The following is a 15,415-nucleotide window of genomic DNA, read 5'->3' as shown; positions in this document are numbered from 1 at the left end:
GATTACCTTTTAAAATGAAAGAATTTGCTAAAGGAATAGTTAGCGACCGAGCGATAAAGCTTACTTATCAATAACTGTATATTAGATAAGAGTACCGTTCTGTACCGACATTTTCTAGAAAAATTATTCAATAAAATTATAATTATTTTGCAAATAAAGCACAAATTGTTTACGAATTGCTCACTGATTTTGAGGTTACACTTTGTTTACTATCGATCAGATGTTTTAAAGCAGCCTGAACACAGCTGACTGATTCAAAGTATTGTCAAATGTCATGCTGGCTTCACGTAAGATATAATACCATCTCTAAAAATTATAAAACTATCAATAAAGGACCAAGAATTTCAAATAAAAAAAATAAAATGTATGTATTATCGTTGAAATTATTTATTATTTAAGAAATTATATTATATGTCAGGTCTTATTGTAACTAAATAGGTCATAGCATGAAATTATATTATTGATAAAACGGCAGAAATTAATTATAACAGTCTCAAACATAATAAAATTTGTATAAGAATATTAATTTATTAATGATTAATTCAACTGAACCACATGGTAATTAAATCTCTTTGGCAAGCCTAAGCCAATCATAGTGCATAGAAATAGCACCAAAAAGGTGATCGTTTGAAAGCAACACATGTTAATCTACTATCAGACAACAAACCTGCCTTATCATATACGCTAGCACATGTACATTGTATGAGAGGAACTATGTCTAGAAGATTAAGCAGTTTTAAGAATTACATAAATTGAATTATTATTGTAATTAAAGGAATTATATTCTACTGCTGCCACTGACGTCACGTCTACGTCACAATCGTTCTACCAATGGCAAATTTTCATGCAAATTATTACATCGAGATTCTCAGAAGAAAGGTCTAGCCAAGAAGCTTAGAGAAAAAGACAGCACTTCCCTTTTGAAATCCTCACCGTTCAGATCTCTTTATAGTTACCAAGACCTATTTGTAAAATTTTCGTTCGATTTTATATGTTCTATTTGTGAGCCGATATTTTAGGCCAATCTATTTGTTATTTGTAAATTTCTGTTTTCATCAATCGATAAATTTAAAAGCTTAAAGTAAATTATCCCTTAATTAATTTGGTGAAGGAAATATTAAATTAAAATTCCCCACGTGCTGAAACCGAAGCCTGGACCCGCTGCCGATCAAACGATTTTTGATCTAAAGAAGAAAACCACGACCGCCAAGGAAATTCACGTGAGTTATAAGTTTTAAAAGGGGCCCCAATCTACGCTTCGAAAAATATTTCAGTGCAGAAAAACATAAAATTTTCTTCGTTAAATTATTGGCCACGCCGACAAGCGCTTTAGCATTTAAGAGCATAGAATTTATTCATGTAGAATTTCTAAGAACTTGTGGTTGATTAACTATCCTCCGCTGCCTGAACCACGACCCCGAGCAATTTTAAAATATTTTATAATTCATTTTTTCACTATCTTTTCAAAACTGTTCAATTTTATCAATTGTAAAATTCTGTTGAATCACGCATGGTATCATGCAAGCACAAGAAAATTTTTAACTATTCTATTAATGCTAAATTATTATCAACATGTAATCAAATTCTGAACTGCACTGTATGATTACATATGTTATTATAATATATTTCAGTTTTGTTAATTCGCTTTCTGAGTTCGATTATTTCTTGAGCCTGTCAATTATTGTGTCTGATACGTTCTATATCATCAAGAACCGATCGAATACGATCATTGGAATAATTGAATTAAGCTGGATATTGGAACAGGTCTAAGTGGATGTAGCGAGTGGGGTCAGATCGAGATATTTATTCTTTGTCCTTACCTGCTCATATATCAGCTTTTATCTGTTACCTACCTCGACTTTGGAGCGAACACATCAATTGTACAGCAGATGCAGCCATAGATCATATAAATTCCTACAATAGAGCTCAAAACCCGACAAGACTCTGTTCTCGAAGTATATTCTGAACGATATTTGGTCCAAATACCGTATCTTAATCCTTCAGAACTTATTAGAGACGCAGTCCCGTAAATTATCTACATCGGGATTTTGCTCGACCTGTATGATTTTGTATGCTCATTCTTCACAGGTAATAATTTTAAGGTATCCGTATTCAGTGTTAGCGTCTGCTACACTACTTATAAAAATTTCAGCTTTATACAATCTGTCATTGGAAGAATCCAGGGTGAGCGAGCGTTTAGGCCTCCCGCGATTCCGACAATTGTATTGAATCTTGTAGTGAGTCAATCAGTCTGGTGTACACTCAGCGTCCACACACGCAATTGCAAAATTTATAGCCACTACACCGTTGATTTAGTACAAGATTCACTCTACATGTGTGAAGCCGTTAAAAAACGCACCACATGATTTGCCGGCCCAACGTGAGGCATTTAAATATAGCACTACATGATTTGGCAAATCTCTCTACATATGTGAGGCTAGTAAAAATCACGCTTTACAATATGTATTTGTAATTTTGGCAATAAATTCAATTCAATACATCGCAACTGTAATGCATGTAAAAACTTCTGCACTGCCAACAGAAAACCTAAAGTCACAAACGATTGCGAATGAACATATTCAAATAAAACATATTAATACGATTATTGAATAAAATTACAAAAAAAATAATTATACGATTATTTACAAGTAGATTTCAATAAATTGAGTTGAATAATAATGGAATTTCAATAAATTCACAGATAGAATTTGTCAACCACTTTTTATTTTTTAATGAGAGGGAAAAACAACAAAACTAATCAAAATCAACATGGTTGATAAAAAGTGGCTGACAATTTCTTTTTGTGTTTCTGTGCTAGCATCTTTAAAAAAATTAATTTCATGTGCTCTTAGCACAGAAACTAATGTTACTAATTAGATTAGATTAGGAGAATTATTTATTCATTAATAAGAAAAATGACCTAAATTAGGGTCGAAACTAGTTGTTGAACTATTTTAAAGTTTTAAAAAAATAAGGGTACTTCAAGATTTTTATATTGATTTTATTAATTTGTTAAAAAGTAGCATGAGTGAGTGAAGTGTTTTTTCTTTATTCATATAATTTACAATATATTTTGGCTCATACACTGATTTACAATAAATTACATAGCTACGGTAATAATTCAAAGAATTCTACAAAGTATGAAAAATTGTCAATCAAATTCAAGATTGAATGCAATTTGAATATCAATAATTAATATTGTAATGTCACTACATAAATCAGCGGTAATTCAATAAACAATTGTCGCCTCTCAGAAAAGGATACCTATAAAATTATATCCTTCCCATCAACTAACGACCGGAAAACACTACCTACAATTTACTGATTAAAAGGTAGCAGCGTTTCGTTTAAGAATTGGCAATCAGGATTAAAGAATCACCCTTTACTATTTTGACTATTTTTTTACAGTATATTTTTCATGATCAATCCAGCAACCTTATTGCTTATTGCTACAGTGAGACTCAGGTTATAGTCAGTCAGTACCTGATTAACATTGACTTTGCTATCTTGCTGTCTTTTGCTATCTTGCTATCCTTGTCTGTCGCTGAAACCTTCTGTCTGATCACTCCAACAGTAGAGATAATGGGCCATATGAATAAAGTTGAGCATTTGCTTATACTTCTAAAATAAGGAGCATTTGCTTCATTTTCTATGAATAAACGTGAGCAAAACCTTTTGCTCATGCTCATCAAAGAAATAGTTTGAGCATTTGCTCAAAAGTAAAAGCTTTTGCTCAAAATTGTATGAATAAACTAGAGCATTTGCTCAACTTTTGAAGCAAATGCTTCAAAGAAGGTGAGCCTAGTCTTGAGCAGCTTATCACCTTTTGCTCATAGTAAAATAGGTCAACTAATTCGTATGAGGAAGAGGAAACTATACCATATACAATAACAATCAATAGTTGAGAACTATAAAACTCTTTCTAGATTCAACCATGATATATATCACCATTATCCCTACAAAAGAATAAATACAAAAGATAGCCATCTTTATAAAAGCCATCTGGTATAAAGATAGCCATCACAAAATAGGAAATAGGCATTTAAGAAGATGAGAGTGTAGACGATTAGAAGAAGGCTATTGATATTATAAGAATATACTGAAGATTATTATAGAGATGACATTTTTCCACGCTATTATTAATTCAAAATTCTAAACTCAACTAACCTAAAACTCTATTCAAGAATAGAAAACAGAGCAGACGACGCAAACACAAGCGGTGCCCCCTACTTGCATATTTAGCGCTTCCGTGAGCTATAAAAACAAAGTAAGGCTACAAAAGCGAATCAGCTGATGAAAAATCTTTAAAATACGTGAGCATTTGCTCTAGAGTTCAGGAGCATAAGTAAGAGTATAAGGTATAGCTTATTCATATAAAAATGAGCAAATGCTTTTGCTTCTACCTTTTGCTCATGAGCTACCTTATGCTCCATGCTCTTGCTCATGAGCATTTGCTCTGGTTTTATTCATATGGGCCAATAATAGGGACAGTTGTAACTTTTTCCTGCTTCCAGACATCTCCCTGATCTCAGCAGATAGGGGGAGATACTTGAATATTCACTCATTTATATTGTGTTTTAATTATTATTATTTTGATTTGAATGAATGTATGACTGGATGGATCAGATGAATGCAACCCACCTTGTTGCTGGGATTATCGACGACCACAAAAACAGTGAACACATTCTGCAACCTGGCTCTTCGCACGGCAGCCTTGACTCTCGCCTCGCCCTCGTCCATCACACCCCTCCCGTCCGACACAATGACCAGCAGCTGGGCTGGCCCCCCGCCGGCACCCCCCTGCACCGCCCCGCCACTTGCAGCCAGCATGTCACAGGCGAACTCCAGCAGAGACCCCACGTGCGTCTTCTGCTGTTCAAACAGGAGCTGTTGCATTAGCCTACAAACAAAACACAATTTAATTAATATTTTAATAGCTGAGTGCCGGTTGCACAAAAGGCTGTTGAATTTTAACCGTGATTAATTCCACGAGAACCAATCAGAGAAGCCGCCTTTGAACTTTATTTTCCAAAAATCATTACAAACAAAGAAAACGAAAAACAATAAGGGAACTCACTTATTGCATTAGCAAGTTGATGCTAAATGTAGCTATATATTTATAGTTTATTAATAAGAAAGTAACATTGCTGCTAGAATAAATATAATGTCCATTATAAATAATTACGGGTAATATTTGAGGGAAAATGATACCTGCATAGGTTTAAAACCTGTGCGCAGGTAGGTTATTAATAAAAAGATCAAACAAAGACACAAAGAAAATTACAAACGAGTTTATAATATTATAACTACGTAGGTAGGTACCTAAAAAATAAAAGTGGAAACTTTCCAGAGATGAGGTGAAAGAGATTATAATTATAAAGAAGAAAGCAAGATTATGAATGAAACAAGCATTAGACTAATTGAACAACAAAGTTCGCATAGCTATTTAATAGTTATGCTTATGGAACCCAATTGTTTTGCAATTACCAACGATGACAATAATTATATTTAATTACATTACGGTACTACTATGATACTATGAACAAGTTAACTAAAAAAAAGTCTTATCAAAAAGGCCTTCTCTGGTTGGTTCTTGTGAAATTAATCACGGTTGAAATTTATCCGGCTTTTGTGCAACTGGGCTTGTGAGTGGATTTCATTGGCAACTAAACGCGCCGTTAGAGGTAGCGCAAACTGCAGTTAGCCTTGGTTTCCACACGCTGTTACAGCTACTTTTGACTAACTTGTCAACCGCCCAATCTTGACCAGTTAACTTCTATAATCTCCCGTTATGGAAATTATATGACAATAAGGCGGAGGTTTGTTTGTTGAGTCGAAATTCATCTATGTATATATATATTTATTACAGCTATTCCCAGCATATTTAGTAGTTGAGTAGATCTCAGCATATTTAAATATGATACAAATTATAGTATTGTATTTAAAAACAAACTTGCAATCCATTATAATTTATAATGTAATCCATTTTATAATGTAATTTTGTTTTTGGCAAATAAATTATTATTATTCTAATTAATGATACGAAAACATAATATAATATCATCATCATCAAATTTATTGTTCCATTTCCATGAAATATACAATAATCATGATATTGAGCAATAGACATAAACATTTACTATGATGGAAATGAGTATCACCACCAGCAAAAGTACAACTTGATCGCTTGTTGGAGTCTATCCTAATACTAAATTCAAAAATAAATTTGATATTTAGCAAAAAAAGAAAGAAAAAAACCTTGAGTTACCTAAAAATTAGTTTGACACACGAATTATAATAATTATAATTATAATTCATTTATTGTATAAAATACTACAATCATAATACAATTATGACATTGGAGGAAAAACTAGGCTGAGCCTGTACTATTTCTCTCTAAAAATTTTGATAAAATGTTAATGTTGTCCAAAATATAAGGTTATGTAATCACACACTGCTTCGTTACTTGATTTTCAATTAACTTCAATTATACTATATTATGCAATAAATTAAGATGTGATACTGATAAGGAATATAATATACCATTGAAGAAGAAGCAAATAACAAAGAGCTGCTTATGATGAGTACAATAAATAATGAAAATATTCACCACCTCACCGTAATCATGATATCATATTTAACTTGAATTAATAATTACACTATGTTCAATAAACACATTTACATTCAAAGTAAAGTAGATTTGAGTTCATGAAGTATGTTGCCATACATGACATCAAAACCATTCAATTTTTGAAATATTATTTTGTGAATTGGAAATCTTTTCGCGGATTTAATTATTAAATGTTAATTGATAAAGCGAGAAGATCTCCAATGTGCAAAGATGAAACGTGTGTTTTATCACGTTTCGTGAAAGCAATATCATGGGTTTTAGCTCCATGCTATACAAACAAGAGTGAGTCGACTTTGTTTGTGAACCAAGGCTGCATGTTTTTTCACAATAAATAGATTTTGAATTTTTCTTTCGAGGCCCGTATTCTTTGAACCGTCTGTAAAGTTAGTTGTTGAGTTAAGGCATTGGTTACCTGAAGGATTCTGTTATTATAGGCTGTCACAGTTCGGGCAGTTTAAACCTACATAATTTATTGTGTTTTCAGGATTTGAATCTTGTAGGGAAATCTGGTGTTTTTGATTCAATCAGCTGGCAGAAGTATTTTTATATATTTTTTTATTTAAAGTCGGGAGTGGTTCAACCGGACCTTTGAGGATCAGGCCAAAGGACAGTTTCAAGGTAAAGTAAGATAATAGTTAATTGTACATTTCTTTTTTATTTTTCAGACCCATAATTCTAAATAATATTTTTTTATTATCAAAAAAACTGAACAACCACAGATCAGCTAAGCGAGTAGCCCTTAAATTATTACCTGATTATTATAATCAGAAATTTTGATTGATGATTATAGTTGTAATCTCAATTGCATTTGTTTTCCGTTTCGCACCGTTTCATATTGGAATATTCGTATTAAATAAATAATTTTTGATGTTAAATAAAAACCGGAAGCTATAGTTTCTCATTTTCTTCCCACTAATTATTGATTACAATGTTTATCATTGCATGAATCAACTCCATCAATATTCTGTATTAATATGTATGTATACTTTTAATCTATACTATATTGCTGTGGAGAAAGATAAAACAGCGTTGCCAAATCTCAGCCTCACCGATTTGTGAGTTGGAATTGAGAACTAAGGGAATTGAGAATAATAAATAATAATACTGAGGGTGATGCCCTTGTGCTTGGGTAATGAGTGAGAGGGAAAATGATGAGAGATGACTACTTTTTAGGTGCGCGGGAGCGATGGCTTATCGTTTCCTACGAAAGACGGGGAGAAATAAAGAAGGATGGGAAAAGAGAGGAACTAACTTGGCTCCACTGTGCTCGGTGAATGGCTCCGATAGGGGATGCAGAACTCTGGGCTTTTCTCCGAAACTGACGACACACAGCTGACCCACTTCCAGCAGAGTCAACGCCTTACTAACCAGTGCCAGCGACTCGAACGCCAACTGAAACAATAAAAAATAATACATTTTCCATCAAATTCAATTGATTTAATAAATTACGTCTGAAAAATAAGTTACAGTATTACTAAATGCGAACTTTGATGCCCTGGCCTCAGGGAATGTAGCAACTTCCGTTAACTCGGTTCAGACTTAGAGGAAAGATAGCATTATGCTATATTTTCTCTATGGTTCAGCTGCCATATCTCGGTTAATATTGGCCCAATCTTAAAAGATCTGGTACCAATCGATAGGCAATCAAATTTACTAAAAAAAGGTATTCTTGTAGAGTTTTTGACAAACCAACGGTTTCTGAGTTATTTAAGAAACACAATTTTAAATGACCGTTATTTTGTTCCATGAATTTCAAAAATTATCATAATTTTTTTCTAGCTTTGTCTAGTTGTTATAAATGATCGTGCAACGTTTCAATTTCTTATGTTCAACCATTATTCAGAAAAAAATGAGTGAAAAAAGCAAAATGGCCGCTGTGTGAGTAACATAAGACTTCCGGACAATTTAAATAAGATATTTAGATATTTTTGTTACCCAGGAACAATGCCCTAGAGTTTAGGTAGAGGGTTCGTAAACACCCTGTATATAGATGGATAGATACAGATATAAAAGTGCTTTACTGAAGAGCCAATATTTTACAAGAAATATTACTTAAAATATTGCATACACTAAACGGCTTGGACCGTCCGCCGGAAATTCCGAATTAACTCAAATAAATGAACACACATTCTTCAAATCAAAATAAAATAAATGAATGAGTCTCTTTGGATAAAACAGAAGCATTCAAATATATCTTTGAATATATATCCAAAACAATATTCCCTATTTATTTAATAGTGGATGAATATGTGTAATGCATTATCAATCACACCCAACATTTAATTCAAGATATGATAGTAAAAATTATCATGAGAAGCAGCTAACCAAACCAATATTCTTTGTAAATATGTAATATTTTTTGTAAAGACTTGAGACCAAGCCACACGAAGCATTTTTTCAGGCGTTTTCAGACGAGTCGTCAGGGCAGGAAGGTCTCCAATTATTGGCTGATTATCAGCTGATTTAACGCCAACTCAATCAGCCAATCGAAGAGCTTCCTGCACTGACGACTAGTCTGAAAACGCCTGAAAATGCTTCGTGTGGCTTGGCCCATATGAGTGAAATAAAAAGCCTTATAAATATTAGCTCAAATTTCTTTTCTTTTCACATAGAAATAATGCTATAGGTAAGTACACAATTTTTCTGTTATCCATGAACCAGTTGTATAATAAGATCAAACACTGGGACTTAAAAATTTGCGATAGTATGTTTCATTTTTATAGCAAGTAACCTTTCCAAGTGACATAATGAAGAAGATTCAACATAATTTGTTTCAGTTCATCAAACTCGGTCAAGAAATTTGACCACGGTCAAGCTAGGTAAGTTTATAAGTGTGCACTGGAATTATCGATAGTTGATATTACCATAGAAATTATACGTTTCACTTGCACTCGTTCTCAACCATACCTGATTTAATCATGTTTAAATGTCTTCACCGACATCAGTTTTAAAAATAATATATTGTTTTGATTTGAAATGTTCTGAAATACTCAAGCTAGTTGAAAAGGAGAATAAGAAGAAGAGCGATTAGAAGAATAAAAGTAATTAGAGACAATGGAATTTATTGAATTGAATAAAAACACAAATATGTTGTCAAATTCTACACTGTTTTATTTGGTAAACGACCATGGTTTCGTGACCACACCGGTCACATTTTCAAGCTTTAGTCAACTTGAAAATGAGACCGGTGTGGTCACGAAACCATGGTCGTGTACCAAATAAAACTGTGTAGAATTTGACAACAGATTTGTGTTTTTATTCAATTATGGAACGGTTCTACAATATTGACAATGACTCAGTCGAATTTATTGAATTGTTTTACCTGTTTGGAATGATTGTCGGACATACTAGATGAATCATCAATAGCGAGCACAACTTGGTAATCTCTCTTGGATGGTTTTGTGCGTCTTAGCCAAATTTTGTCCTTTCTAAACTGGCTGGCGATGTAGGGTATCACCTACAAAAGAAATAACATCTATTGTCACCTTCTGAAGATAATTCTTTGTTAAGAATACAAACTAATCCACTACAGAAAAATGTTTAGCTATTTATTATCCTTGTAGTAGATTGTTCATAAGTTGTTGAATAAGAGCTGATTGCATATGGAAGGAAGAATGATGATAATAATTAATCATCGTCATCATCATCTTTCGTGCAAGGATTAGGCTATTGCCTGTTCCGACTTACAAACAGCTCATTGTTATTTTAGTTCGAATCTATAAATTTACATTTTACGGATAACATGTTATAATCCAGAAGGAAATTACTGAGATATTGCGTGAAAATCGTTAGAGCCGTTTTCGAGATCCGTTGGACATAAATATATACCCATATAACCATAATATAATATATAACCATATAAATAATCAATATATAAATATATACAGAAATTGCTCGCTTAATATAATAGGATTTTAAATTAAAGTACCTAGATATCAAAATTTTCAAAGTTAATCACTGGTATTTTCAGCATGGGAAAGAGTAAAGCAAGGTGTGTCACAGGGCTCTGTGCTTGGACCGACTCTTTTCAATCTATTTATAAACGATTTGCCAAATAATTTAGATGGCTAGCTCACTTTATATGCTGACGATACAACGGTTCTGGTTACTGGTAAGGATGATAGCGAAGACTTCAGAAATTCAGAGAGATTTGAAGGAAATGTAGTTTGCCATGGCTATAGCACAAGAGCAAAGAGTTCAGCTGTATATCAGTACCCCGCTCACAGACTGACACTTTTGGAAAAAGGACCATATTATTCGGGACTCAAGATCTTCAATTATCTGCCTGAACGAATAAGGTTATGTGGTAGTCATAGGCTTTTCTTGTCTTCAATTACTAATGTACTTGTGGAAGCGTGTCCCTATACAATGGAGGAATGTTGTGGTGCCTTCACACTTTGAGTTGATACAGATGCATACACTTTGCATAGAAAAATGTTCATGACATGTTACATGCCACTTGAGCTCTGCTCAGATTTGTGGCTTCACGTAACAAATGACAAATAATAATAATAATCATTATTTTACAGTGATTAGTGAGTGTTATTTTGTTATTCAATTTGGTTAGTAAAAAATCCAAATTCGAACTTTTCTATTTTCAAATGTTTGGACTGAAAATTGAACTTAAATGGAACATAACCTACTTTTTGTACTACCGTATTTCTGGTGTATACATAAAAAATTGGGAAGGAACAGTTTTGGACTGTGCCTGTTGATCCTTTCACAATCATTTTAAAAAATTGTGTTCTGTGTATCAATAGATAAATATAAACTATGCTTTTATGATTTTGTACTCCAGAGCGAAAGCTCGGTGCCCCGATATTTATTTTTCGCCACACTGCACAGAAAGCAGCTGTTTTCCAGTCCCTACGTAGATCTGAAAGACCTTGTTTGCAGACGACCTTCGTCTGACGTAAGAAACAGGTTTCTTTCCGGCCTAGGCCGGAAAGAATACTCTTTCCAGCCGCTAACATGGAAGTCCATAGTTAATAAGTCATCCACTAGATCGGGCGAGTGTCAACTTTCTTCATCTGAAGTCGCCATTATTTCAGTCGAATTTCGAATCAAACTAATTCAGCATTTGCTTCACAACCATTTTTATTCAATTATTTATTGTTGATTAGCACATTCCGAATTTTCAAAAATACTTGAAGATGACGACGCCCATGATATTCCAAGTGAAATTTCAAAAGAATCTGAAATCCTGACTGCAAATCTTCTACCACTAAAATCAAGAGATAGGTACGATAACGAGTATTCTTTATGTATTTTGTCAGCAATACCTGTAGTGTGGCGAAAAATAGCGTTCGCACCACGGGCAAAAATGTTTTTCCGGCTCTTAATCTTTTCTAGTCTTCGGACTTGAAAACCGATTTCGAGCCGGAAAAATCTCATTTTCTGCTCTAGGTGCGAAATATACTATTTTATTGAATCAAATAGCAGTTGATCACCAACCTTTCGCATATTAATCCGTCGACCCGTGCGGAAATCGCCCTTGAGTCTTGCGGCACTGGTTGGCTCCAATACTAGCCTCAACTGCTCACTGAGTTCGGCAGCCAATGACGTCACAGCTCCACTCAGCTTCCCCCACACCTCACTCGCCTCCTCATCAGGAGGAGCACTCTGCAACCATGATCCCATACGAGCCTCTAGGTCCACTCTCATTTCCGACAAACCCACACTCTCCCAATTCTCCAACTTGGTGTGGTAGAAACTCTCCACCCCCCGTTCCACCCTCTCTGTACCGACCATCTCACCCTCCTCTTCCTCCATCTTACTCTCCATCATATCTTTCAGATCTCCTCTTCCTTTCTCCTCATCCTTTTTCCTTTTCTTCTTTTCCTCATCGTCCATTTTCCTCTCGTTCTGAGTCGCCTGTAATTCATCCTCCGCCATCTCTATATCGTCTTCATCTTCTAAACAGATCACATCTTCGTCTTCCTCCTCCATGGGTTCCTCCTTCTCCTCACCTGTCACCTTCTGTTTTTCGGATTGTTCTTTTGTAGCAGCGTCAACAACCTGTGGGGAATAAACAACACAAAATATAACAACTATTGTGAAATATAACAACACAACAATTGTAACATAACTATTAAACATAACATAAATATTGTAAAATATAACAACAAATCCAATGAAGAGATAAAAGACACAATATACATGAGAGTACAAAATGATGATAAAAAAATAAAACAATGATATCCACTTTTTCCTAGGGCTACTTAAAATATTGGAACACAATAGAATGTCAAGTATCTATGTGTTTTGATAAGATAAAAGGGTACCTGATATACCATAATACAATGAATATACTACAGATTAATTATCTTCTTGCTCTTCCAACTTAATGGAACCTTGACCTTAAAACGATAAAACTACTTATTTCTAATGATAACAAGTAAATTATTTTTAAAGCCAGAGGACACAAAACAATCCCTAAATGATGGAAGTTCAATAAGCAAAAATTCTTGAATCCAATCAAGTTGTAAGTCAGTCCTCCATTACAACTTTTTCATGGTCAGAAACATCCAATGCCGGCGCCACACTCTGGTCAAGTCGCTCGCCAAGCGGCTCGCTGTAAACATCTATACAAACGGAATGGAGGCAAGCGGTGGCATAGTAGCCATCCACACTCTCGCGCTCGTCGAAGGGCCCACCTCACCTGAATATTTTAAGCCGTCAATGGGCTTCACGACCGTCATACTTCAGCCAGGACAGTCAATTGAACGTGCCCATCCGATAACACGGAGTGACCTGGTCAAAAACTTTTGGTGATGAACGGGTTTGAACCCGGGCTCACTACACCAGCACTCTATTAACTATAGTGAGGTCCACGTTATAATGGCAGTAAAGAAAGGTAGGAGAACAACGTTGCCGATCCTCTGTCTTGTCAATGCCTTCTATAGACGGTAGCTGATACAGGTTTATTAATGTAATATTAACTGTTCATCCTTGTTTAAAAAGACAATTATATTTTATTAAGCAAGAAATTATATTTTTCTATTATTCCATAATGAATTTTCATAATGAAGATCAAATATTTTGTTAATTCTACATTGTTAAAAGATGATCTGTCAACAGAGCAAAGCGAGAAAGAGATAGCGCTATCCGCTTTGTTGAATGATAGACAAGGATAGCAATACCATTGCTAATTAAACACTGCCAATATAACGTGGACCTCACTATAGACCATGATCACTACGTTTAACCATAGAGAAACAATAGCATAAGTAGATATCCCATGGTATAGGGCGTTCATGTCGCAACTTTTACTGTTATCTCAAGCTGATAGTCCACGTAGTTCTTTCCTGTGAAGCTTTATGACGCTGGTAGTCTCTCATATTGTGCCGTTCATACACTCCTACCCTGTCAAAACAGTAAAAATCGACAATAATCGTTAGTAATCGGCTTGAGATAACAGTAAAAGTTGCGACATAAACGCCCTATACCATGGGATATCTACTTATGCTATTGTTTCTCTATGGTTAAACACGCTATGCGATTTGAAGCGGTTTTGTGTTAATCCCAGTTGTAATCGTAGATTGTATATATAATAATATAATTTATTGCCTGTAACAAATAAATGAAATAAATATAATGACTAACCTCAACATCCTGTTTACTCTTAGACGCATCGGTGATATGCTGATACAAATCAGCCTCCTTCTCCTCCTCACCCATTTCCACCCCCTCCTCCTCCTGTTTTGACTGCTCCTCCTCCTTAGCATCGATCGTCTTCACCTTCTTCTTGTCAGGCTCGCTAAGGTCGGCCAGCGTGTGTCGCTCGTCGCTGTCGCCCTGTCGCTGCCGCTTTTGGTCACGACCCTGCGACTGGATTGGGTCGCGTTGGGACTGCTTTGCGACACCCCCGTGGCCCGCGCTCCGCTCCTCCTGTTCTGCGTGTCCCACCCCCTCCTGTTCAGCTCCTTCGCTCACTCCTGGCTCTTTTTCGTCACCTGAAGAATAAAATAGATGAATAATTAAATGTCGAGTGACCTGACTGGCTCAAGTCTATTATCACGAGAATTGATCAGGTCGCAACTGATCAATTTCAGGGTCTCTGGAATGACAGGGCCAAGCCATACGCAGCGTTTTTTCAGGCGGATTGAGATTGTCGTTCGAACTAACAGCTGAGACATGCGCGCTAAATAAAAAAAATGAAATGAGGAAAAATGCGAAGTGAGGTTTAACAGCTGGATCAGCTGATAATCAGCCAATCGGACAGCCTCCTGCCATGCCGACGCTAAAACCATGAGTTATGAATGATATCTAAGAATTATTATAGGTAGGAAAGAAGTTTATAATTAAATATCGGGGACCCAGCTTCGCTCTGGAGTACAAAAGCATAACAAATTTATTAAAAAAGAAGAAATTATAATAACATTCATAGTTCATACAAGAATTTTCTATCACAGTAAATTAAGTTTAATTCCCAGAGGAAAGCAAAAATTTCGCTCACAAAAGCCCGTTAAATTTTAATCCTGATTAATTTCACGTAAACCAAATCAGAGAAGACCATTTCAAAAAGATAGATCTACTGCAATTAATCACAATTAAAAATAACCCGGCTTTTTTGTAACCCGCACTAAGTACCTGAATGGATGATTACAAAAGTTCAACAGCTGAGATAAATTTGACACAGTCCCACACACATGAACACGCTCACTCACTTCCATCATCAACAGACGATGAAATAATTAATATCAGCTGTTTTTCCAAGGATAAATAATAATGATCCTTTTAATGTCCTTCAGCGAGTTTTCCCAGGGATGAGACCTAGTGCAA

The 15,415-nt window shown here is 35.0% G+C and overlaps 1 protein-coding gene across 1 annotated transcript in view; it reads right to left on the bottom strand.

Moving 5' to 3' along the window:
* The window catches only part of LOC111051876 (midasin-like), a 629,562-nt gene that overhangs the window by 1,430 nt on the left and 612,717 nt on the right, over nt 1–15,415 (bottom strand). Inside the window, exons 43-47 of the mRNA XM_039437291.1 lie at nt 14,237–14,586; nt 12,086–12,649; nt 9,954–10,088; nt 7,884–8,023; nt 4,642–4,900 (exon numbers count right to left, since the gene is read on the bottom strand). Coding sequence (XP_039293225.1) covers nt 4,642–4,900; nt 7,884–8,023; nt 9,954–10,088; nt 12,086–12,649; nt 14,237–14,586 — 1,448 coding nt within the window. The remainder of the gene's footprint in view (nt 1–4,641; nt 4,901–7,883; nt 8,024–9,953; nt 10,089–12,085; nt 12,650–14,236; nt 14,587–15,415) is intronic.

The sequence above is a fragment of the Nilaparvata lugens genome, chromosome 11 (assembly GCF_014356525.2).
Source record: "Nilaparvata lugens isolate BPH chromosome 11, ASM1435652v1, whole genome shotgun sequence".
Classification (NCBI taxonomy): domain Eukaryota; kingdom Metazoa; phylum Arthropoda; class Insecta; order Hemiptera; family Delphacidae; genus Nilaparvata; species Nilaparvata lugens.
This window is presented reverse-complemented; position numbering and strand designations above follow the sequence as displayed.